The sequence below is a fragment of the Bos grunniens genome, chromosome 4 (assembly GCF_055505025.1).
Source record: "Bos grunniens cultivar Pamir isolate PY7600 chromosome 4, Bosgru_T2T1.0, whole genome shotgun sequence".
Taxonomy (NCBI): domain Eukaryota; kingdom Metazoa; phylum Chordata; class Mammalia; order Artiodactyla; family Bovidae; genus Bos; species Bos grunniens.
In genome coordinates, this window is record NC_141168.1 from 34,669,803 (window position 1) to 34,695,324 (window position 25,522).

Consider the following 25,522-nt stretch of genomic DNA (forward strand, 5'->3'; position numbering starts at 1 on the left):
CAAAGTTATTTATGCAGCAGATAGCCTTGAAAGATACAGATGGTGTCTCTCTCCAGATCAAAGAGAAGGTTTTGCCCAGTATAACAAAAATAATGGGTCTTTCTGGGGCAAAGGGTAGGCACACTCACGGACCTTATGAACATTCAAACTCTCTAAGCTAGGAGCTCTGCTCTTGAAATGCAAACCACTTAGTATACAAGTGTCACCACCTAGACCTCTTCACTTGCCCTGTGGGAGCTGGGATGCACTGCAAATGCTGATAATCTGTCTGCCTCTCTTGCTATAAATAATAAAGTCATTTGTCTCTGACCCAGGAGTCTCCTGTCTTCTGTCAGCTCCCATGAAACTGGCAGGCAGACTTGTGAACTTGGAAGAAGGTGAATTCTGACTCTTCACAGGTTCGGCAGAAGCATAAAATTGTAGTGATAATCCATCACATGAAGAGAAAAAATATTGAAAGTCCTGTTGTCGGACTTTTTACATCTAGGATGACCCAGTTACCATTTTGGAGCACGATGTGTCACTATATTAATAGTATGTATATAAATACGTATTAGTTGTCAAATAAAATTACATACACATAATTCCATGCACTATATAGTCTATGGAGTCACAACTGAGCAACTTTCACTTTCATACCTGTATACTTAATTTTTTAAATTAAATCTGTGAAATGGGTCTCACTATCCTCACTTTATAGCTTAAAAAAAAAATAACAACAACTCAAATTTAACTCACACACCTTATAGGTGGCAGAGGTAAAAATCTTTGGTTTCAAAATCTGTGTTTTGTCTGTCTCAAAATGGCATAGATCACTTTAGTTTTAAATAAAATGACTAAAGTATATAGCATTATGTTTAGTTTTACCATCTTTTTAATAGTACCTACTTTTAAAAATATTTTTAGGTACAGGCATGATGCTATCTGATCTGTATCCAATATTAAATATTCAGTATTCACAACAAATAATGTGTTTTTTAATCTTATTAATATTAATGTTATATTGTATACTGTATATTCATAGCCATTGTCTCCAACATAAGCTATTGTTTATAAAGCTTATACCAAAAAACAGTGCTGTAGACCTATTCCTTTAAAGCTACACATCTAAGAAAATTATCTTCAGCTATAGAAAGATAACATTACAGGAGAAATAATTCCATTAAAAAGGCTGTATATTCCATGAAATTACCTTGTTAGTCACAGAGATACATAGAAAATTACAAACTAGGCAGAGTGAGGAAAGGACTATATATGTCTAGAACTTATAGATGATTTTGAGAATAAGAAATGTTTAAAGCAGCAAGTAGACTAAAATTTTTTAATCTTACAGAAGCAAAATGTAAACTTAGGTAAGAGTTGTTTGGGGAATTTTTTTGAAACTGGTAATTCATATCTGGCTACAAACAGGCTTTCATTAATATGCTTCTTTTCTGCTAACTCCAGTGCTTATCAGTCATTTTGAAATGCAAACAGAAACAAAGAAAAACATACTTTAAAAGTACGTAGGTTCTGTTCAAAATGTAAACAAATGTTTTAAAAATTGACTTAATTAAAGGATTTCTAGATACATATTAATAATGTACTGATGGGAATAATCAGTTTACTTGCGTCTCACAAAAACATTGTTTTATAAAATAATATTCACTAAAGTTTACATAAACAAAACAAAGAGATCATGGAGTCAGTTACAAGTGTCATATAAAATGATTCCTGCATAACCAAGTTTATATATCGATTATTTATTTTAAACAAGTACCTTAAATTGAAAGGTTAATTGCTAATTTATGACTATTTCAATCTTTGGTAAATGACAAGAGAAGATGGTAGTCTTTATAGTGGGACATATCAATGTGGTTCGTTTGCTGTAGAAGCAGAAACCCCATGGAAAAGCTGATACCAGTTTTCTGATTCAACTCAGATACAAATTAATTTTAAAAACATAATTAAAACTATGTGGATTTAAATATTAATGATATAGTGTAATACTTTCTAGGGACAAACATTAAGTGTGTTTTAAACTAGAAATCTGAGGAACTCTTTCATTGATGAGTTTTCAAGTAGGCTACATCAGTGAAGACTCATATGCAATCTGATGTTTTCTTTCCACTCTGGGACTCTACGAGGAGGCGCGATGGTAATTTTTGTCCCAAATTTCTAAAGTTGTTGAGACAAATTGAGAGACCTCCAGGAAGCAGAAAGAAATTTGTTAAGATTGGAATCACTTAAAGAAATATATTTTTTAAAAACCTCAAAGTTTGTATAATTAAGAAGTACTATAATAATTGCTTTTAAAATGAAGCAACAATTATTTTGAAAACAAATACACAGGAAGAAAAAGAATATTCATCTAGAAATTTAGAAGGCAAAACTAAGGGAAAGAATTTCAACGTTGTGTGCTATTCCTTATTATCAAAGTCTTTCTCTTTGGCAAAACCTTGTGAATTCTAGAAGATTTGTGAAGGTGGCATTGATGAAGACAGGAGCCTAGTATGCTGATCTGAGGGCTCCTTAGTTGTGTCTGCTGAGGAAGCCTATATATCTGACAGATTTATGCATAAGGAAGCAAATGAAAGATTACCTGGAAATCTTTTAATGATTTGACATAATCCTTCCTTTCTGCAAAGCTGATGCTGTATTTCTGGTAACATGTTTACCTGAAAGGAAAGGAAAAAGTTCTGATGAGTTAAGCATTCATAAACACTAAGCCAAAGAATACACAAACAGCCCACAGGGTACAGGTAGGAAGTATTGTCTACACCATCCACTCCCTATCTTCAAAACTCTGAAAGTCAACATTCAAATGCAAATTAATAGAGTGGTTTATTTGATAATAAAAGACAAAAATTGCCCTTAGGAATTTTCAAAATATTTGGGAACATTTTTTAAAACACAGACATACTTCAATGTCATGATATTGAGTCACAGACATCTAGTGCTAATGCTTAACCTGTTAGCATTTATAGTTTTCACTCATGCTAAGTTGCTTAGTTGTGTCTGACTCTTTGCAACCTCATGGACTGTAGCCCTCCAGGCTCCTCTTTCCAAGGGATTCTCCAGACAAGTATACTGGAGTAGGTTGCTATGCCCTCCTACAGGGGAATCTTCCCACCCCAGGGATCAAACCCACATCTCTTATGTCTCCTGCATTAGTAGATGGGTTGCTTACCACTAGCACTACCTAGGGAGAAGGCAATGGCGATCCACTCCAGTACTCTTGCAGGGAAAATCCCATGGACGGAGGAGCCTGGTAGGTGCAGTCCATGGGGTCGCAGAGTCAGACACGACTTCACTTTCACTTTTCACTTTCATGCATTGGAAAAGGAAATGGCAACCCACTCCAGCGTTCTTGCCTGGAGAATCCCGGGGACGGGGAGCCTGGTGGGCTGCCGTCGATGGGATCGCACAGAGTCGGACCGGACTGAAGCGACTTAACAACAGCAGCAGCAGCAGCCCTACCTAGGAAGACCTTTTCGTTTCATGCTACGTCTGTGCTCGGTTGTGTCCTACTCTTTGCGACCCCATGAACTGGTGGCTCCTCGTCCCTGGGATTTCCCAGGCAAGAATACTGGAACTGGTTGCCATTTTCTTCTCCAAGGGATCTTCCTGACCCACAGGATGGAACCCATGTCTCCTGTACTGCTGGCAGATTCTTTACCATTGCACCACTTTTCACATCATATTGAAGGGTATTTATTGCTTCAAGTATAAAATCCAGTCACCACAGAACTCTATTTTAACAGAAACTTGCTCTTGGGAAGCTTTATAAATGTAGTCATAAATTCAAACACATATTTTAATTTATAAAGAAAAAATACAAACAATTCTTCTCTTTGGAATTTACAGATTAACTAGCTATTCTCAACTGAATCCCCCAAAGAACATCAAATATGGTAACACTTCATTAAAACCAACAGAAAGATTTACTATAAATTAGCTTGAAAATCAGATTCATTTTTGACCAAATATTGATTACTTTCAAATTAATTCAGTCCATCCTAAAAGTGTACTGTATTAAGAGTTTCTTTCAGGCCTGCTGACCTGACTGGATAGAAAGAATTCAGTTGCAGCTGGAGAAAAGAGAAAGAATCAAAAACATGAGTTTTAGTCCCACTTCTGGTGGGTAACAGAGTCAGAACCTTGAGCGTATCACCTTACTTCTCTTTTTCAATTTCTCCATTTGAAAAATAGAGCCTTGGGTCTCTAAATACCACTTCTGCTCTAAGCTTTGATCAATTCAACAATTCAACCACAAGTTATAGTTTTAAAAAAATGATTCATTTAAAGTGCTTTGAAACAGTTCATCGATTAAAAGTTTTCTAACCCTTGCAATGTTGTTAACTCTATCCGTTTATTCAGCAAACTGTAAACTTCAGCTCAGGTCAGGCATAAATTTTTTAATGCTCTGTTTTTTTTTTTTTTCCAAGGATTGAATATTTTTTATTCCTCTATAACTTTTAATGCAGAAAATCTCTTCTATAAAAAACAAAAATTAATTTCTACTGATAAAACCATTTCTAATAAAGTCTCATTTTAATCTCTGAGTGTACATAAAAATAATGTATTTAACTCATGTATATGTAAACTTTACTATTCAAGTTAATCTGTGCAAAAGACGGATCTTTCCAGGTGGTGCTAGTAGTAAAGAACCCTCCTGCTAATGCAGGAGACATCAGACGAAGGTTCAATCCCTGGGTTGGGAAGATTTCCTGGAGGAGGAAATGGCACACACTCCAGTATTCTTGCCTGGAGAATCTCATGGACAGCAAGCTTGCCGGGCTACATTCCATAGGGTCGCAAAGAGTCAGACACAACTGAAGCAACTTAGTATGTGTATGCAAAAGATAAATAACTAGTATGACTCAATCCAGTTACTGAATCTCTACATTTGCAAGGTTCTGTGTTATGAATGATATTTTACTTTATTTTTAATTCTTTTAAAAATTTTTTCCCATTTGGGTTATTACAGAATACTGAGCAGAGTTCCCTGTGCTATACAGTAGGTCCTTGGTTATCTGTTTAAAATATAGATGTATATACATGGGGTTTCCCAGGTAGTATTAGTGGTAAAGATCCCGCCTGCCAATGCAGGAGACATAAGAGACGTGGGTTCAATCCCTGGGTTGGGAAGATCCCCTGGAGACGGAAACGACAACTGACTCCAGTATTCCTGCCAAGAGAATCCCATGGACAGAGGAGCCTGGAGGGCTACAGTCCACGGGGATGCAAAGAGTTGGACACAATTGAAGTAACTTAGCATGCATGTACGTGTCAGTCCCCCAAACTCCCAGCCTATCCCTCCCCTCCCCATCCTTCCTCTCTGGTCACCATAATTCAATCTCTGTCTGTGAATTTGTTTCTGTTTTGTAGATGAGTTCATTTGTATTTAAAAAAAAATTTTTTTTTTGCATATAAGTGATATCATATAATACTTGTCTTTGTCTGACTGCTTCACTTAGTATGATCATCTCCAGGTCCACCATCCATATTGCTGCAAATAGCATTATTTCAATCTTTTTAATGGCCAACTAATATTCCACTGTATGTGTGTACCACATCTATACTGTACTAAAGCCCAGGCTGCAGCAGAACCCATTCTTGGGAATATAGGAATTGAGAAAAGTGGATAGTATACTTTAGATTTTAGGATGTCTACATTTCTCAAATTCAAAAGTGATCACTTTTAGAGTCTAAATGTAGGAAAAGAAGGGCCTTCATAAAACCCTAAAGTTTTCAATTCAGAATTCCTAAGAGAGGCTGGAGGGAGGGGACAGACCATTGCAAAGATCTGGGGAGTCCGCAATAGAGGTTTAGTGGTTTTATGCTGTAATTTTTACCATAAAAACACATTTCTAAATTCGATTGTGAAAAGGTTTAAAAGCCCATATACTTGAATCATTTTCCTCTATTTAAGGGAAAAAAAAAAATTACTCAGTTGCTACTGACTAAATAGAATCTGTAATGACAGAAGGGCCAAGAAAGAGAAGCAGCATTAGCTAAGTAGCAGGAAAGGCTGTGTACAGGTCCTATTTAAAACCTCCACCCACTTCTTGAAGGGCTCAGAGAAAATATGCTACTGTTGCAGATGCTTACAACATCCTTATTATACCACCCTGATTTCTACAAAGTGAAAGAAAGTAACTGAAGTCGCTCAGTTGTGTCCAACTCTTTGCAACCCCATGGACTGTAGCCTACCAGGCTCCTCCGTCCATGGGATTTTCCAGGCAAGAGTACTAGAGTGGGTTGCCATTTCCTTCTCCAGAGGATCTTCCCAACCCAGGGATCGAACCTGGGTCTCCCGCATTGTAGTCAGATGCTTTACCATGTGAGCCACCAGGGAAGTCGACTTCTACAGAAGGAAAGGAATTGCAGAGCCCTGGTAAAACGAACTACAGGAACAGAACTAATGGGCTAGAAGAATGTGTGTAGATGCTGCAAAGACAGAGTACAGCTTACACAGATTTCAGAAACAAAGGATAGTTCCTGTGTCTTATCAGAGAGATGGTCCTGCCAATGCAGGAGATGTAGGAGACCTGGGTTTGATCCCTGGGTCGGGAAGATCCCCTGGAGAAGGAAATGCCAACCCACTCTAGTATTCTTGCCTGGAGAATCTCATGGACAGAGGAGCTTGGTGGGCTACAATCTATGCAGTGGCAAAGAGTTGGACACAACTGAGTGACTGAGAATGAGCACGGGATGACTTTTCACATGAGATCTTGTGTCCGGATGATGAACTGACTGAGGGCCAACCAAGCACTTGCTTCAGAAAGCCAGAGCCAAGCCAAAGGAAGCAATTGCTCTCACTTTTGCATCCCCCACCCAATGACATGCTTCCCCTGCTCTTTGCTCCAAAGCACATCTTTGGAATTAACAGAGTCGAAGCAGATGATATGACCCAGGCAACACGTGACACTAGAAGTATCATCTCCGCTCTACGCTGGAACCGAGCATCAAACTAAGCAGTTAAACTAAATAAACACAAAGAAGTAAACACACACGACGCTACGGGTCTAAACAGCTTTGGTAAATCAACTTTATTACACATATTTTAACTTTGTATTAGTTAAACCTAATACATCATAAAATATACAAGATTTGCTTCATTACCCAGTGGGACACAATCAGAGAAGTTTTCACTGGGATTAGCTGACTTGTATACAATGAGCTTCTCTGGCTTAATACTGCAATAATTATTTTCAATTGAATTTGTTTTGGGCTGGGCAATTTTAAGGGCAAGGCAACACTGAAGAGAAGGTACAGAGATTTCCCATATGCCCATCCCCCCACCCACACACAGCCTCCCCCATCATCAACATCTCCCCCAGAGAGAGAGGTTACAACTGATGAACCTACAAGGACACATCATTACCAACCAAAGAGGCACTTCTAATACATGCTGATCTTGTACTGGGTTTGAATGCTTTATGTATACATGTGTATATGTGTGCGTGTGCATTTTATAGAGACTGCTGTTTTTCCTGGCACAAAAGCTTCTGTATCTTTGAAAGGATTTGAATATATATGAAATAAATGATATAATAACATTTGAGCCACAGAATATTTCTGAGATCAAACTGAGAGAAAGGAAATGTGCATTTAAAAATATTTCAATCCCAATGTACCTTCTACAAACCTAATCTGTGGTAATCTGTTATTTAAACTGTTTCCATTACATACTGTCAGAAGCAAAAGAAAAAAAATCATTCTTATTTTGAGATATATTTCATTAATAAGAGCAACAGTAGAATATTAATTATAAACATTCAGAAAAGGTTTATTATCAACAACAAAAAAACCTAAAGCCACAGTAATACCATTAACTCATAAGGAAAGCAGACATTTGAATTTGGGCTATTTACATAAAGTGTAAAAAAGCACCCAGGGAAAATTTTGCCTCTGGTTTCTCATGAACATTGAGAGTGAAACACATGTCACGTTGTATCTTAGGAAACTGTTCTTTTTCTTCATTAGATCTGCATAGATGTTCACATCTTTTATTTTATCAAAAATCAGACCTTCTCTGAAAGCTGTTTGGCATATCCATAGGGAAGAGAATTAATGGCAAGAAGGGAACTAGCTAATCAAAGAAAAAAAGTCTTATTATCATCCACGTCTCTCACATGCAATTATCACTCCATCATATTTACCTGAAAATGACCTAACAAGCTTTAAAATAAGAGACTTTGCAGTAGTTCTCAGTGCTCCAAGGACGAAACACAGTGTCCCAGATTCAAGGACGGCTAGCTCTACAAACATTCAGAGTTAGAAATGAGTCTCTCTGCTCTTAAAACCCTACAACATGCCAGAGGTGACAGAGCCCCACTGACTTAGTGTTATCCCAAAGAGTGGACCTCGCTTCACTTTTAGCATCACATGAACCACCAATACAGTTTTAAGTTCCTTTTAGTCTCTTCCTGGCTAGAGAAACTCCTGGTCATTCATCACCTATAACAGATCTTAAGATCATTTTCATTAAGCACTTAAATTCTAAAGCTCTGAAGTGGTGAGTAATTCTAACATGAACCAGTGACCTTCATTGTAAGGTCACTGACAATCCTAACACATACCATAAAAATCTGAAGCAACTTCTTTTTTGATTATTTATGTTTACATAAACAAGTCATGATTCACAAAACTTCAGATTATTCATGCTCCAAAGTGGCAGTTATCTAACATGGATCATTTAGAATTTATGTATTCTTTAAGAATATTGATTAGACTAGGGTTTAAATACAGTGGCTAAATGTTTATTTAGAAAGGTTCTATAGTGATATGGTTAAGAACACAGAATTTAAAGTAAGACTGCCAGAGTTTGAATCCTAGGTGCTTCATTTATTAGTAAGGAAGATTTAAGCAGTTTTCTCAACCTCTCTGTGCTTTGGTCTCTTCATATATAAAGAATGGATACAAACAAATACAGTAAACACTTAGAATGGTACCAGTAGGAGGCTGCGGAAGAGACTGCAAGGTAGGAGTAGAGAGAGGGTGAATACCTCCTTATCTTTTTGGCTTCCCTCTGTAGGGCTATGATTTGGTGATGGTTACATTCTTTGACATATATAGCCCCTTCCCACTGATCTTTCTTTCTTGTCTCTGGCTCTTACTAGGTTCTGCTATATCATTTCTTCTACATACCCTTCTTCAGATCAAGGGTGGTAAAATCTTATAATGTAGCTGGTCGCTGAGTGCCTCTAAATCTTTTTGTTTCTCTTTTCCTGCCAAAAGCTCTGTAAATAGCTCTTTCATTAGTTTTTCTTCAGTTAAATTCTTGAGTATGGCATTTGCTTCCTGCTGCGGGCTGACTGATGTACACAGCAAATGTTGTCAACTTTATCCTGTAGCTAAAATGGGAAGCTGTGCAAGATTTTAATGACAGGAGTAATCAGCTTAAGTCAGCAATTTGTATTTTTCACTCTGGTAACTGTGAGCAGTATGGATTTCAGGGGCAAAACATTCTTGCTTTGGAAAAATCAGTGAAGAGATTTTGGCAATTGTCCTGGTTACACAGGGTGACTGATCAGAATACAGGTAGTAAGTATGGAAAGTAGGTATGATATTTGAGAACTATTTAGAAGTTAAATTCCTTAGTATTCGTGATTGACAGAATGCAGATGACATAGGAGAAAAAGGGCTCAAAGGTGAAGGCTAATTTCTGTCTTAGGAAGTGACAGAGTGGTTAACCACACTTATGACAAGCAGGGCAGTTTTGCAGAGCTTCTAAATGCCAGCACAGAAGTGAATTTACCAGAGACGACAGTGAATCCATTTACTCTTCATTGAATCTGAGGTGTTTGTGCGATATTGAAGTGGAGCTGTTCAGAGAGTAGTTATTCAGGAAATCCTGAAGCCTGGGAAACTGCTTGGAACTTCAGATGTAGATTTGGGAGTCATCGATTACAAATGATAGTTGAAACTTTAGAGGTGGTGTTGGGGAACAGAGGCATTTGAAGAATGGACAGAGGAAAGGTGGCTCTGAAGAACGCAGAAAGGACAGCCAAAGATGCAAAGATGTACAAGAAAAAGCAAAAGAATGTGGTCCTCCAAGGGAGGGGTCAGAAGGAGGAAGGAGTGATCACCACTGTCAATTGCAGAAACACCGACGGGGAGCTCCTATAGTTCTCTTTACTACTGAAAAACATCTATTGGGTTGGACATTTTTCTCATAGGTTTGTTAAAGGGACCATAAAGATGTAAATTCTCCAGCACAGTGACTAGCACATTGTAAGCCTTTTGTTAGTTCTTCTAAAGTACTTATAAAAGTTTATACACAGTAGTAAATATTGGATGTCAACTTTAAAAGTTAATTTAAAAACTATAAATTTTGTTGTAATTCAACTTAAATTTGAAAACATCAAAACAAGGAATTAGTAAATAAAATCTTTACTACTTGGATAAACAAGTGACCAGGGTAAGCAAAAATCCATAGGCTATTTATTTCTTTGGAGAAGGAAATGGCAACCCACTCCAGTACTCTTGCCTGGAAAATTCCATGGACTGAGGAGCTTGATGGGCTATTTCTTAGGCCAAATCTTGCATCCTACTGGGTAAAATTGGATATTGATTGGCAGGAGTTGAAGTTGAAGGCATGCATGTGTCCTAAGTCACTTCAGCTGTATCTGACTCTTTGTGACCCCATGGACTATAGCCCATCAGGCTCCATTGTCTATGGGAGTTTCCAGACAAGAATACTGGAGTGAGTTGTCATGCTGTCCTCCAGGGAATGTCCCTGACCCAGGGATCAAACCCATGTCTCTTATATCTCCTGCATTGTCAGGCAGTACTACTAGTACCACCTGGGAAGCCCCAAAATGGTGAACGTTTTATGGTGAAGTGTAGAAGGAATGGCCATTGAAATTTTTTCAAAGATGCAATGGCTCCAATTTTTCAAGACATTTTTTTTGAACATTATGGACCAGGAAATACTGGTGTTAAAAAACCATAGGTCTATTTACAATAGCCAGAACATAGAAACAACCTAAATGTCCATCAACAGAGCAATGGATAAAGATGTGGTACATATATACAATGGAATATTACTCAGCCATTACAAAGGAACAAAATTGTGTCGTTTGTAGAGACATGGATGGACCTACGGACTGCCATACACACTGGACTAAATCAGAAAGAGAAAAACAAATATTGGATATTAACGCACATACATGGAATCTAGCAATATTGTATAGATGAACATATTTGCCAAGCAGAAATAGAGACACAGATGTGGAGAACAAAAGTATGGATACCAAGGGGGAAAGGGAGAATGGGATGAGTTGGGAGTGACATAAATACACGACTGTGTATAAAATAGATAGCTACTAAACAGCACAGGGAACTCTATGAATGCTCTGGGTGACCTAAATGGGAAGGGAATCAAAAAAAGAAGGGATATATATATATATATATATCTGACTCACTTTGCTATACAGCAGAAATTTTAATACAACATTGTAAAGCAATTATACTGTGATAAATAATAAAAAGGAAAAACATTAAATTTAAAATAAGTAAATATGGTCATAGGAAACTCAAAAAAATACCTATAGGTCTGATTAGATTTGTTCACTTTTTGAAAAAGAATGTTTACCTTTTGATGTAAATTTAACTGGCACATGTCTTCCTTTGATATGCAGGGTTTTCCACCAGGTGTCTTAGAAGACAGGCAAATAAGCAGATCCCAAGAGTCCAAATCACCTAATAGCAAAAGAGTATGGAAAAACAAACACTTTATCAGATTTGTAAAGGCACCATTTACGTCTTCAGATTAAAGAATGTAAATACAAGTAACAATGATTCTGAATATACTCAAAAGACAATATTCAAAGTAACTAAAATTCAACTTTTCTAATTAAGCAGAACTTACATTTTCATATTGTATCTTAGGGAAAATCCAATGATCTGAAGTTATATCAAGAAATTCCTCTAAAAGACAAAATTAGAATGTTTCAAGTCACTAATTTTATAAATTTATAAAGTCTCAATTGGAAATTGGAAAGAAAGAAGCTTATAAAGTATTTTTAAGAGATGAAGGAGTTGTAAATCAAATAACAAGAAGCCAAAACACTGAATATTTTGTTCTGGGCCTCTGTATTACCATTAATTTTCATACGTCTTAAAAAAATTTTTTTAAAGATTGTTTTCTACTTTTTTATAATTTTATGTATTTGTTTATTTTATTTTTGGCTGTGCTGGGTCTTCACTGCTGTGTGAGCTTTTCTCTAGTTGCAGCAAGTGGGGGCTACTTTCTAGTCGTAGTGTGCTGGCTTCTCATTGCTGTGACTTCTCTTGTCAGGCACAGGCTCTGGGGCATGTGAGCTTCAGTAGTTGCAGCACATGGGCTCAGCAGTCGTGGCTTCCAGGCTCTAGAGCACAGGCTCAGTAGTTGTGGTTTATGAGCTTAGTTGCTCTGCAGTATGAGGAATCTTCCCAGAGCCGGGATTGAACCTATGTCTCCTGCACTGGAAGCAGATAGGTTCTTTACCACTGAGTCATCAGGGAAGCCCCCAAAAATACTTTGATGATTTTTTTTACAAAGAAAAAGTTGGGCTAAGTAGGAAATAAAATTCGATGAAAAATTTAAGACAGGTTTTTTTCAAAGACAAATGTATGTTCTAGTTACAGTCAGCAAAGCTGACTTTAAAATACAGAGTATAACATAGACTAAAGCAAATGATATTTTAGCTATTTCACCAAGAACAAAGTTCTTTGCCAGTAAATCATAGTTACTTGCCAAAATAATCTCTGCAGAATACATTCTTGCATAATGCTTAAACTTTTAAAAATTAACATTTATGTGGCTAGATGGGTTTATTTTCCCTTATTCTTTTTTGATCTATTTACATAAATTTGTGTCAGCATACCCCTGCATATAATTGATGCTTAGAAACATTTTTTATATGAATGAATGAATAAGTAGCTAATGACAGGAGTAGTAAATACATTACTTCAGAGACAATATAGAAATATCTATCTCAAAAAAAAAAAAAACACAAAAAACCCATAAAAAGAACCTTAAGTAATACTCAAAAGAATTGGTACTACTTGGGAAATTTCTCCATTTTAGATGGAAATCCAGTTGAGAAAATGAGGCAATTTCTGTACACATGGCATCTTTTGTTGATCAATCCTAAGATAAATGATCCTTCAAGTAACATTTAGTATTTGTTAGTATTTATGCCAGACCTCACAAGTCACTTCCTGCATTGTTAGTAGCTTCAAAAAGCTAGGAAATATTCAAGGCCATCTTAAAAATGTCCTAGAATTTCTCACTTGATAGCCTAATGCTTTCAAAGAAGAGCCATACAGGGGAAAAAAAGGTTGATGAGGAATAATGATCTATGATGATTAGGAATGAAATTTCATTGTTCACTGCTGCCGCTGCTGCTAAGTCGCTTCAGTCGTGTCCGACTCTGTGCGACCCCATTGACGGCAGCCCACCAGGCTCCACCGTGCCTGGGATTCTCCAGGCAAGAATACTGGAGTGGATCGCCATTTCTTTCTCCAGTGAATGAAAGAGAAAAGTGAAAGTGAAGTCGCTCAGTCATGTCTGACTCTTCGCGACCCCATGGACTGCAGCTTACCAGGCTCCTCAGTCCATGGATTTTCCAGGCAAGAGTACTGGAGTGGGGTGCCATTGCCTTCTCCGGTTCACTACTTAAGTCCTTTTCCATTTGACAGGTCCTGTGCGGTCTGAGTTATTTGGTCTATAGTTGCCCTGGTGCTAGATGGGAAACCTCTCTGCCCAACCAAAGGATCCAGACAACTGAACTCAAGTTAACGTCTGAGCTTTCATCCTAGAGCTTTTCTGCTTGCTTGATGCATCTCAAGATGCTGGAGGATAGCACAGTAGTTCAACAGACCAAGGAGAAATGATGCTGGTGATGGGGAGCTGGGAGAAATCTCATCTAGTAATAGCCATCGGGCCTCAGATGTCAAGGGACTCCCCTGTCTCATGCATCCTCACTTTGAAGGAAACTACAAATAGATTCCCGTAGTCAAAACCTAATACTCTATGATGATCCCAATATTTTATTTTAAACGTGCATCTGGCATTTTCAGCCAAAACCATTTAATATGGATTCAACAGGGAAAACACAGAGACTGTTTTCATTTGCTATTACTTCTAGCCCAAGAAACTAAAACACTAGAAGAAACCTGCTGTCATAATACACACAACTAAATATTTTAAAAAGATAAGAATATGCAGAGAGGGGAGAATTTCATATTATGGACTATACTGTTTGGGTGTTAAAATCAGAGTATGTTTTGTATTCCTCTAAGTCTGAAGCATGCCCCTCTTCACTACCCAAGGCATACACACAATTTCTAGAGTTGATAGAAATATATATTTAAGTCATAAATGTTTGAAACTGGAGACTCATTTAAATAATTCAAAGCATTCAATTTACTAAGAACCTCCTCTGAGCCAAACACTACTAGAAATATGAAAGTCAATAGCAAAACAAAAGGGCAGACAGTCACTGCCCTTAGCAATCTGTAAGGGATCTAAACATCAAAAGGAATTTAGGCTAATTCATGAAGCATCACACAATTTCTTGACATTCATAACACTACCCCTCATCTCTCAAAAATATTTAATTAGCATTTTAAAATAAAAGTTAATATTTCAAAGCCACTTTATAGTACATCAATTTCCTCTTAAAATGAAGGAAACTATAACTCAAAACTTTAAGTGATCTCTTCATATGGTTCTTGCCTAATTCTTGCCACCATGATCTGAAAAAATGCTGATTGTTTCCACTCAAAATTCCTATTGTTATTTTATTGTTACTCTACCTCTATTTCCTAGTTAAATTTTCTAGTTAAAGTAGACCTGTTCACCTTCTCTTCATTTCTTACTCTCGTCAAGTCTGCTCCTCTCCCTGACTCCTACAGCCCTTTTTTAAAGAAAAGGCATTATTTGTTTCATGAGTGGTGCTATGTATTCAAGCTTGGTTTTAGAAAAATACCCCAAAGCCATGCTGAAATCTAGAAACTGGGCAGAAAGCAAATCACACTTAGTAGTGAAATAAATCACATTCAGAAGTCAGCCTTGGAGCATCTTGGATACAAATCTATGCCCCAACAAGACCAGAAGTATGAGTGTTTAGTGGACAATGCCCGCGTGGACAGCAGAGACTGCAGAGGCACAAGGGGAGTACCAGCCACATATGGGGTGTGTTTGGCCTGCACCGTGTTTGTTTTGGTTTTAATTTTAAGCACTTGCCAAAATGCAAGTCTCAGCACAAGTCACATAAAAATCCAGATTTCAGCTTTCACTTGAAAACATAGACGTTTTGGGTTCATATCCCACAAGGCAGCCACTGACAGTTGAGGGCAGCTTCCCACATTTTCTGTGGTTGTCTATAGTAGTCCTGCCTGGTCCCACCTCTGCCTGGGCTTTTTGCCTTTAGTAGTAGCAAATAGTCCTTAGAACTGGCTGGTGTAAAACACTGGTGTGTCAGTTTTCCATGAATCGTTCTTTGAGCAAGTTGATGTTCCAGCTTTTAATGAATTAGGCTTGTTCATTAGTAAATAGGTTTTGTTGAGATGACTGTAGGCAAGTTGCTATTTGCTCAGTTGGTCTTTAAAGGATGTCTGAACATACCCTTTGATTTCCATTTTTGGCTTTTCCACAAGGTTGAGTAAGGTCACTTCAATTCCAAAGACATTTGGTTGTTCATGCTAAAGTTGGCAGGGGCTTAAGTGTGGCCTCTTAGAGTCTTCTTTCTCCGAGAAGCCTGGGGAAAAAAAAAATCAAGACTGCCCCAAAGCCATCTTTTTCCCATATGTCTTTTCAGTTGGATTGTTAAAGTGGGCCAGGTCCCACTCCTAGGGGGACCTGCCTTCATTTCTTTCTTGTTCACACTCTTTTTGGATTCTCTCCACATTCAGTGTGTCTTGGGCTGTTGCCACAGTTATAAGTGGCCCAAGATAGGCTCTTTCTAGACACTGAGGCAAGTATTTTTGGTGTTGGTCTTACTTGATGTGTTTCTTCTGCCCCCCGAATGTTGACATTAGTTTAAGAGCTGAGAAGTAAGATTTGAATTGTTGCTGTATGCAGAAACTAACACAACATTGTAAAGCAACTATACTCTGATAAAAAGTAATTAAAAAAAAAAAAGATTTGGATTGAGGAAAAAACGGGCAAAGCAGGTCCTGGCCAATTTGGATGATGGCTTCTTAGGTTTTCCTGGCACAGGGAAAGATGACTTTTATGTGACTCAGCCTAATCAAACGCCAAGGCCACACCATAAATAAGGAAGAACAGCAATAGTAGTGATAATGAATCAACAGCAAATAGTCCTTGAGTACTTATAGTATACCAGGTACTGTTCCAAGTATTTGCATTAATTAATTTATTCTACACAATACCCTGTTAGGTATATATATTTTTTCTTTTTTCAGCATCAGTCAGTCAGTTCATTCACTCAGTTGTGTCCGACTCTTTGCGACCCCATGAATCGCAGCACACCAGGCCTCCTTATCCATCACCAACTCCCGGAGTTCACTCAAACTCACATCCATCGAGTCGGTGATGTCATCCAGTCATCTCATATCCTCTGTCGTCCCCTTTTCCTCCTGTCCCCAATCCCTCCCAGCATCAGAGTCTTTTCCAATGAGTCAACGATTTGCATGAGGTGGCCAAAGCATAGAAAGGTTAAATAACTTGCCCAAGGTCAGCCATCTAGTTCAGGGTGGGAAGAGAATTTGAATATAGGAAGTCTAGCTCCAGAAACCATGTTTGTGATCATTACATCATTATTGTTTCCAAAAAAAAAACTGGAAGGCAAGAAAGACATCTAGCTTTTGACGCCTTTTATGTATTAACTTACGCAGAACTTCGAACAACACTGTGGAGTAGAAACTATTATTATATATACTTTACAAAAGGAGGAACAAAGATGAACTATTTAGCTTTGGTGTTTTCTCAGTTATTGGTATTTTTCATTTGGGATCATGGAGGAAAAAAAAGACTATAACTCAGCTGTTCCTAGAACCTCACCCAGCAATAGCACCCTAACACATTATTAGTGATACCAGTGATAACTGAAGTAACAGAAATACTAATGTATAAAAGATCTCTCCCAACTGCAAATGGACTGGGGAACGATAAATATTAACTGGGTTTCCACCTACTTTTGAAAAGAAATCTCTAGAAGTTTCTCAGATTTGTTTTGATGGTTGTAATAATTTCTTTCCCTTTTCTGTCACAAAGAAACCAGAGCAGGGCTAGCTCTGAGATCAGGCTGGCCAAGCCCCTAAGAGAGATCACAGGACATGGTTCTAGGAAAACAGGATGTGGATGTTCATTCTCCATCTCAAAATTACAAAAACATGAAAAATCTACAGGATTCTTCCCCAAAACTATGGAACACTATTGTTCATTATCATGCCTCCACAGCATTGACTCTGGAAGCAATGAAACTCCATAGATAATTTTAGAAGGCGACATCAAGTTCCAGATGTATTCATTCAGACATAATATGGTGGCGCTGATCGAGTTTTTATCCTTCTCTAAGCTGTTCTCTGGAACAACCTAATGTCTCAATATAAAAATAAGAGCTATTTTTGAAGGTTTTTGTTCTCATTTTTGTTTTAATCAAGCATCTGCCCTAAGGAGTGAGGCTGCCTTTAGAATATTTCCAGTTTCTCACAGGCAGGCTGCCATGTAAAGCAAACAATCGTTTCCTGGCTCTCAAATGACCTCCTCATTGATAAAGTCTGCTGGATCAGTAATTCAGTCCAGAGAACAACAGAGAGCTCTGAGATAGCATCATTCCTATAGGTGCTGTTTACTCTCAAGGAATGACAAATCTACTCCTGCTTTATTTTTCTCCATAATATCTATCAGCATCCAACATATTATATATTTCTTGTTTATTTGTTTATTGTCTGTCTCTCCCCATTTGAATGTGAGCTTCTTGAGGGTTGAACTGGGTCTATTTTATTCACTGCTGTATTCTTAGTATCTATAACAGTGGCTGGAAGTTAACAAGTATTTGCTACCTGTTTGCTAAACATGTAAATGAATGACCAACTGAATGTGATCAGTTGTTAAATCAATAACTAAAATTCATATCCTAGGATATTGAAATATTTTTGTAAAAATTAAAAATGGATGAATAATAAGAAAAATATTAGAGTAGTTTTTAAAAAAGGATATAAAGATACATTTTAGTAAGGATGGAGAGAAGTACATAAGAAGAACAAAGGTAGCTATTCATTGCATTTAAAGAATTATAGTATCAATTATGAAAAGTAATAAAAAATTTCAAGTGCTTTACTTATTAGAAACTTTTCTGTGAACACATACACTATATTGAAGCAGAAAAGACTTATAAAACATGACTTGGAAAATAAACTTGTCTAGGAACTCTTAAGATACATAGCCTTAAAACCAAGTCTCATTTATTCTATTAATACTATCATATTCCTTAAGAATACAAAAGCATAATGCCCTAAAATCTGTTATTTCCATGTGAAATACTAAAAAAGCTTAATTTTAAAATAATAGATAACATTCCTTCATAATATAACAATGATTTAAAAATACATAATATTCCTTTATTATATAACAATTATTAAATGATATATAATGTTCATTTATATATTATTGTGTATTATATTTATATATTATATGTATTATGTATTCCTCTATAACATAACATGAAGACATTTCATATATTCACTGTTCCAATTTTATACCCTTTTCTTAAGAGTCTTATTCATATTCAGTCGCTCAGGGTGGCTCAGATGGTAAATAAGATTCTTACCACATAAAAGTCTTCCTTTCTCTGTATCCTTCCTTTACCAGAATTAGTAGTTTATATTCATGAATACTTATTAACTTATTGATAATAAATTGGGCTCTATGTTTGATTCTACCACAAGATTGTTTGAGTATGAAACAGCCGTTCCTGAGTCAACTTGTATTAACTAGTTCCCTTAACTGTATTCCTAATATGATGGATCTACAGAACAGTAACACAGCTCTCATAATTCATGGCTTTACTTTAAAGACAACAAACATTCAAGTTGTTGTATCTAACACTGATTATAGTAGACACTTACTAGATGTTTATTGGATTTTATATTTCAATTTTCAGAATTTATTTTAAAAGCAATCATTATATTGAAACTTGAGATTTTCAATGTATTATATAACATGGTCTCAAAATCTAATTAAGTCTGGTTTCTTGCCCCAAGAGTCTGGTCATGGATTTTTGCTTGTTATGCCTCTGGCTCCTTATCCTTTAAAGAGTTGATGATGAAAACTTTTGTGTTTCACCAGAGAGAAATTCTAAACCATTCTCTCCCTTGATGTTCTAAATCCACACTAGAGATAAAATTTTCCCATCCTAATGTCTATCCACTTTCTGCCCTAAGAGAGGTTTGGAGATTGTTTCTGAGAAGAGTTTTTTGAGCTCCTGAAATTCTTCTATTCACCTACTCATTAGCTCAAAAAGGCAACATTTTAAACTTTTGCAAAAGTTAAAAGACTCCTGCTCTAAAGAAACTTTTCATTAAGAAGAGCATGAAAAAAAATAGATTTGTTTATTCATATGAAATAAGCCTGAGAAATGTTTACTTTAGAAGGCTTGCTGAAGTTTCCTTCCACAAGTTTTTTTAAGTGATTTTATTTTTATAAAGATATTCATGCCACTTTTGCAGTCTTCTATTGAAGTATAACTGATTAGATGTGTGTGTCTGTGTGTTTAAAGTTTTACTGCTTTAAAGACTATTGTTTGCCTGTGAGAAAAGTCTTATTATTGCATTTTACCAAATTTCTGAAAGTCTGGAATTCTCACCAACTTAGGCAACTTTAAAAGAAATGAACTCTGCAGCAATTTAAAAATCAGACTGTACCTCTCACCCAGGTATCAGTTTCTAATACCATTCTCCAATAAGAAGAAACCAGGGGTCTTTGGAGACATGGCTGATTCAAGGGCCGGAGAAGTTAAGTATACAAGATGAGTCTAGGACACCATAGTTCCAGAAAATGAAAAAAAGCTCAAAACCAAACAAGCAAATAAATAAACAAAAGCAATGATGGAGGTATATTAAAGAGGCATGGGAGCCAGTGGTCAAAACTGGCACAATTTTAGAAAAAAAATAAGTAAAGTAATATTGGATTATAACCCAAAGTATAAAATAAATATCCACTAGTCCATATGGATATAAACAAATTATTGAATAAATAAACAAATGAGGAGGAAGAGACAAATCTTTGGCATGGAAAAACACCAAATAATTTCCATAGCTACTACAAACTCAAGGAGGTAGATCACAACTTTCTAGTCCTTCAGCTTGAGTTGTGCACAAGAACACCCTTCCAAAGAGTCTCGTATAGAAAGGGGGAATAAAAAAATAATTTGCAGTGGAAAAAACCTGACAAACACTACCCCAGTTAGGTGATTAAGGTTCATATCGACAGTGAGAAGTAATGTGTATAGTCCATACCATTCCCTTGATACGATAAGAGAGGAATGATGCTTTATCTCTGTGGTCTTACTCCCCCAAACCATAACCCCAGACTAATCAGAAAAACACCCAGGCATATCCCAATTGATGGACATCGAAAACATCTGACTGATTCTTCTCAAAACTGCCAAGGTCATCAAAAAGAAAGAAAGTCTGAGAAACAGTCACAGCCAAGAGAAGCCTAAGGAAACAGAACGACTAAATGCAATATATCTTGGATGGGATTTTGGAACAGAAAAAGGACATTAGGTAAAAAAGTTTAAAAATCTGAATGAAGTATGGACTTTAGCTTTTTGTTTTATTTTGTTTTGTTTTTAAGTCAGAATAAATATACTCTCCAGAGAAAATAAGATGATGACCGTTAAGTATATGTGGCTGTAGCTAGACACATATTAATTATATATCTCATTAAGTATTATATATGTAGCCCAGGTGGTGCTAGTGGTAAAGAGTATGTCTGCCAGTGCAGGAGATGTAAGAGACACTGGTTCGATCCCTGGATTGGGAAGATCCCCTAGAGGAGGAAATGGCAACCCACTCCAGTACTCTTGCCTGGGAAATCCCATAGACAGAGGAGCCTGGTGGGCCGCAGTCCATGGGGTCACAAAGAGTCAAGCACGACTGAGCACAAATTTTATACTAAAAATGTTGTATTACAAAACCAATCTGCACTACAATGCAGAAAGTGAAAAATAAGTACTCTCTCCAAGATGGATTCTCTGATAATAATTCAAATGGTATTTAAAATACAAAGGGCTGAGAAACATATCAAGTTCAAGGTTTGAGACCCTCCTCAATACATGTTGGAGAAGGAAATGGCAACCCACTCCAGTATTTTTGCCTGGAGAATCCCATGGATGGAGGAGCTTGGTGGGCTACAGTCCACGGGTCACAAAGAGTAGGACACGACTGAGCGACTTCACTTTCAATACATGCAGCTCCCCAAATTTTTAGTCTTTCTTTTCACTTGTTACCATTTTTCTCTAAACCCAAACTCCTTGGTTGCTTTTATTTACATTCATTGCTTTAGCTATATAGCTTCCCTGCCACTGATTCTCAAATTTACATTTCTCAACTTTTCTTATGTTTCAGATTTCCAGTTACTTCCTACAACAGATGCCCTGCTGAATGCATCAGAACCTATAATCTGCCAAAAAAAACTGTCAGTCCTTCCACTTTTGTTACCATCAAAGGTGTAGCCACCTTCTCTCCCTCAAGCTGGAAAGCATTACGTCATCTTCAACTTGGACTAGTCTCCCATTCCACTTGCCATCGATTTCCAATTCCCATTCAGTCTAATTAGAATTTCTTAAATATTCTCTGACTTTTTCAAATCCTATCACAGTCTCTAAGATTTCACATCTCTGCAAAGCCTCCTAATTACTGGCCCTGCTTCTAATTCTTTTCCCTTCACTAATCCATCTTCCTTCCCTAGGGCCATGATTATCCTCTGAAAATAGGATCTTATCATCGCCAGCACAAAAGAGATCAAATTCTTTAGCAAGGCAAGGGAGATCCTTCACACCAGCTCCCACCTAGTCCTCTCGCCCTTTCCCTCAAAGCAGCACCCCAACCCCCACTTCCTCTTAGCCACTTGGACCCTTATTGGTGTCTGAGACTCCATACACTTGTAGACCTGTGTGCCCTTGCCTAGAGCTCATTCTGGTGAATGCTCTTGCCTCCAAAATCTGCTTGAGAAATCATTGTCACATACCTAGTATTCCACTTGTGACATCTTGATCCCCACATTCAGGATGCGTCACTTCCTTTACTATTCTCTCAGAATGTTTTATTTCTTTTATTCATACTACTTCTATTGTATCTTGGTTTAGTCGCTAAATCATGCCCTACTCTTTGTGACCCCATGGACTGTAGCCCACCAGGCTCTTCTGTTCAAGGGATTCTCCAGGCAAGAATACTGGAGTGGGTTGCCATTTCCTCCTCCAGAGGATCTTCCCAATCCAGGAATAGAACCCAAGTCTACTGCATTGCAGGTAGATTGTATCTTACATTACAGTTAAATATGGAGGTCTTTCTACACAAAAATGGTCTTTGGATCTGTAACATTTTCATATACTGAAAGCCTGTTAGAAATGAAAGATTTTAGTCCTCAATTTGTGTGTGTGTGTGTATGTGTATGTGCGTGCTCGCTAAGTCTCTTCAGTCGTGTTCAGCTCTTTGCGATCCCATGGACTGTAGCCCACCAGGCTCCACTGTCCATGGGGTTCTCCAGGCTAGAATACTGGAGTGGGTTGCCATGCCCTCCAGGGGAACTTCCCGGCCTAGAGATGGAACCCGTTTCTCCTGAGGCTTTTGCATTGCAGCCGGATTCTTTACAGCTGAGCCACCAGGGAAGCCCCTGGATCTGTAACATTTTCATATACTGAAAGCGTGTTAGAAATGAAAAATTTCAGTCCTCAAGTTAGACCTCACCAAATCAAATTTGTGAATAACAATGTCCCCAGGTGATCATACACACAAATGAGTCTGAGAAACACATATACACCTACACCTCTGCCCTGTAGTTCCTAGAAAGGTCTTACCTTCATAATGCTCTCTCTCCAGCCACACCAATTTTAGAGTTTTACATAAATAACCTTGCATTACATAAACCATGTTTAGTGTCAATATTAAGATATTCTGATGCCTGGCTATGATGTCCTGGTCATAATCCTTGTTATGAGAGTGACACTTTAAACTGGGTTCTTTTATTACTTGAGTACTTGACATGAGTTTCTGATAGACACTCCTTACACTGAATTCCACAGTACAGTGCAGGAGGTTTTAGTGTATCATTAGTGAGGTGCCACTTCATTTAACCAAATATTATTCCTTCTTCCTGTTTTATTAGAAGTCATTTTCAATGATTTCTTTCAAATGCAGTGAATAAAACCTAATCATATCTAATTTGACACCGTATAATAACGCACTGGGAACTGTGAGCAATCTGAGAGGGAGGTGGGGGTCACTGATTTAAAATTTTATTCTAAGAATAATTCCACACTAATTCAGCACAGATGAGAACTAAGGCTTGAGAAAATATAGTTCACTAGTATGAGAAACGGAGAAGGCAATGGCACCCCACTCCAGTACTCTTGCCTGGAAAATCCCACAGACGGAGGAGCCTGGTAGGCTGCAGTCCATGGGGTTGCTAAGAGTCGGACACGACTGAGCGACTTCCCTTTCACTTTTCACTTCATGCATTGGAGAAGGAAATGGCAACCCACTCCAGTGTTCTTGCCTGGAGAATCCCAGGGACGGGGGAGCCTGTTGGGCTGCCGTCTCTGGGGTCGCACAGAGTCAGACACGACTGAAGCGACTTAGCAGCAGCAGCAGTATGAGAAAAAGAATCAGTTCTATCAATGGCTTATTACTTAATGACACAAGCATTTTAAGGTTGCACAGCTCTTATTCATAAAGCATTATTTTCAATAATCTTTGAGGATTTACTTAAAACAATCATAATATTTCCATGAGATATTTATGAAGCAAGTCTTATCTTCTATTTTCAAACTAAGCAATAGGTAATCTAATGCGCTTATTCAAGGTCATTCCAAAAAGCAGATGTGAAGAATAAAACTCAGACCTCCTAGAAATAATAATACCAGTACTGGTGGGATATTATGAAAATTTAATGAGTTAATATTGGTAACATGCTTAGAACAGTGCCTAGTACTTGATAAGCTTTACATAAGTATTTGTGGTTAAATGAATAGACAGGTGGGTAGGAGGTAAGATACAGGCAGATAAATTTGAGGTCTCAGTGATAATAAGTCTTGCAGCTTATTATTCAGGGCTTCTGATTAGAGTGATAGAAGAGTCTTTTAGAAAATACAGAAAATAATCTCTCTCAACTCTGTGTCACTCCTTCATGTTTCATTAACAGGCCTTCATACCATAGGAGGAATGTATGTTAACTCACCAGATACCCACTCATTGCTGGTTTTGATCTAAAGCAAGAGAGGACCTCATCAATATGAGGCCTCAGTTAAAATTCATATGCATTATCTAGAACTGGGATCCGCAGTTTTCTCTCATTGGCAGTACAAGTGCATTTGCTAAAATATGAGACATCTTTGAGCCCTGAAACTGCCGATGAAGAAAGGTACTTGTCGTGAGTGAGCAGCAATGAGTCCCATGTGGTAGCTGTAACCTGACAGGTAGGCCACCCTGTGGGGCCCTAAAATGGGTGCTTCAGGTAAGAAGGGCCTCGGTAAGGGTAGACAGGACTATTGGCTAAAACACATTTCATCCACTTCACGATTTTTGTAAAATTGGCCCTGTTCCCAGGAGCCAAAGGCGTATCAGAAGTGTCTCCTGGGGCTAATAATTGTGTCATCTATGAGATGAAGAACATTTAAGCCAATATGAAACTATGCCAAGTACTTTTAAAGTGTATTGTTCCTATGCATCTGAGAAGCATATTTTTTTCCACATATTTTAGTAGAATTCTGAAAAATCAGAATTTTCCTCTATAACATTACTTTTCCACCCCTCCAAAGATTCTTCACACATAATTTCCTATTTTTCTAATTATTTATTACTAAAAAATTGTAATCTCATTTCCCTCATTTTGATTATCCTTATTTGAAGCATCTTCTTTTTCTTTGACATTGTTAATTTTAATCTATTACCTTCCGATGCTTTAACTTCTATCATATAGATTCCCAAGAATAATATTACTGGCTTAAAAATTATAAGTATTTTAACTGTTATAGATGTTCCAGATTGCTTTCCAAAAAAAAAGACTACAATATTTCTCATTTCCACACTCAGTGTATGAAAGCTTTCCTTGGAATATCCACCAGCAGTAGGTGATATTACCAAACTTAAAATTTGCCAGTCCTGTGACTGTAAAGTGATATGCTATACTTTAAATGGTCTTTCTGTAACTTTTTGTGAATTTCATATCTTTTCATCTTTATTTTACCATCTGGATGTGAAAATACAAACTGCTTATTCATATCCTTTATATAAAAAAAGATTTGAAAATAAAAAATTAAATTTAAAAAGACAGCATTTAAAAATACAAATTGTTTTA

At 37.3% G+C, this 25,522-nt stretch overlaps 1 protein-coding gene across 47 annotated transcripts in view; it reads right to left on the bottom strand.

The window, feature by feature from the left end:
* CPED1 (cadherin like and PC-esterase domain containing 1) overlaps positions 1–25,522 on the bottom strand; it is a 326,670-nt gene that overhangs the window by 236,509 nt on the left and 64,639 nt on the right. For 40 of the 47 annotated variants that reach the window (XR_015162215.1, XR_015162216.1, XM_086395901.1 and 37 more), the window contains 2 exons: positions 11,585–11,691; positions 2,582–2,657 (listed from right to left, as the gene is read on the bottom strand). Coding sequence is in view for 29 of the 47 variants with exons in the window: in XM_086395901.1 (XP_086252027.1) it covers positions 2,582–2,657; positions 11,585–11,691 (183 nt within the window). In the remaining 18 variants the exon portion in view is untranslated. Of the gene's footprint in view, positions 1–2,581; positions 2,658–11,584; positions 11,692–11,860; positions 11,920–25,522 lie in introns of all 47 variants that reach the window. The other 7 variants (XM_086395907.1, XM_086395916.1, XM_086395905.1 and 4 more) reach the window with 1 other exon arrangement.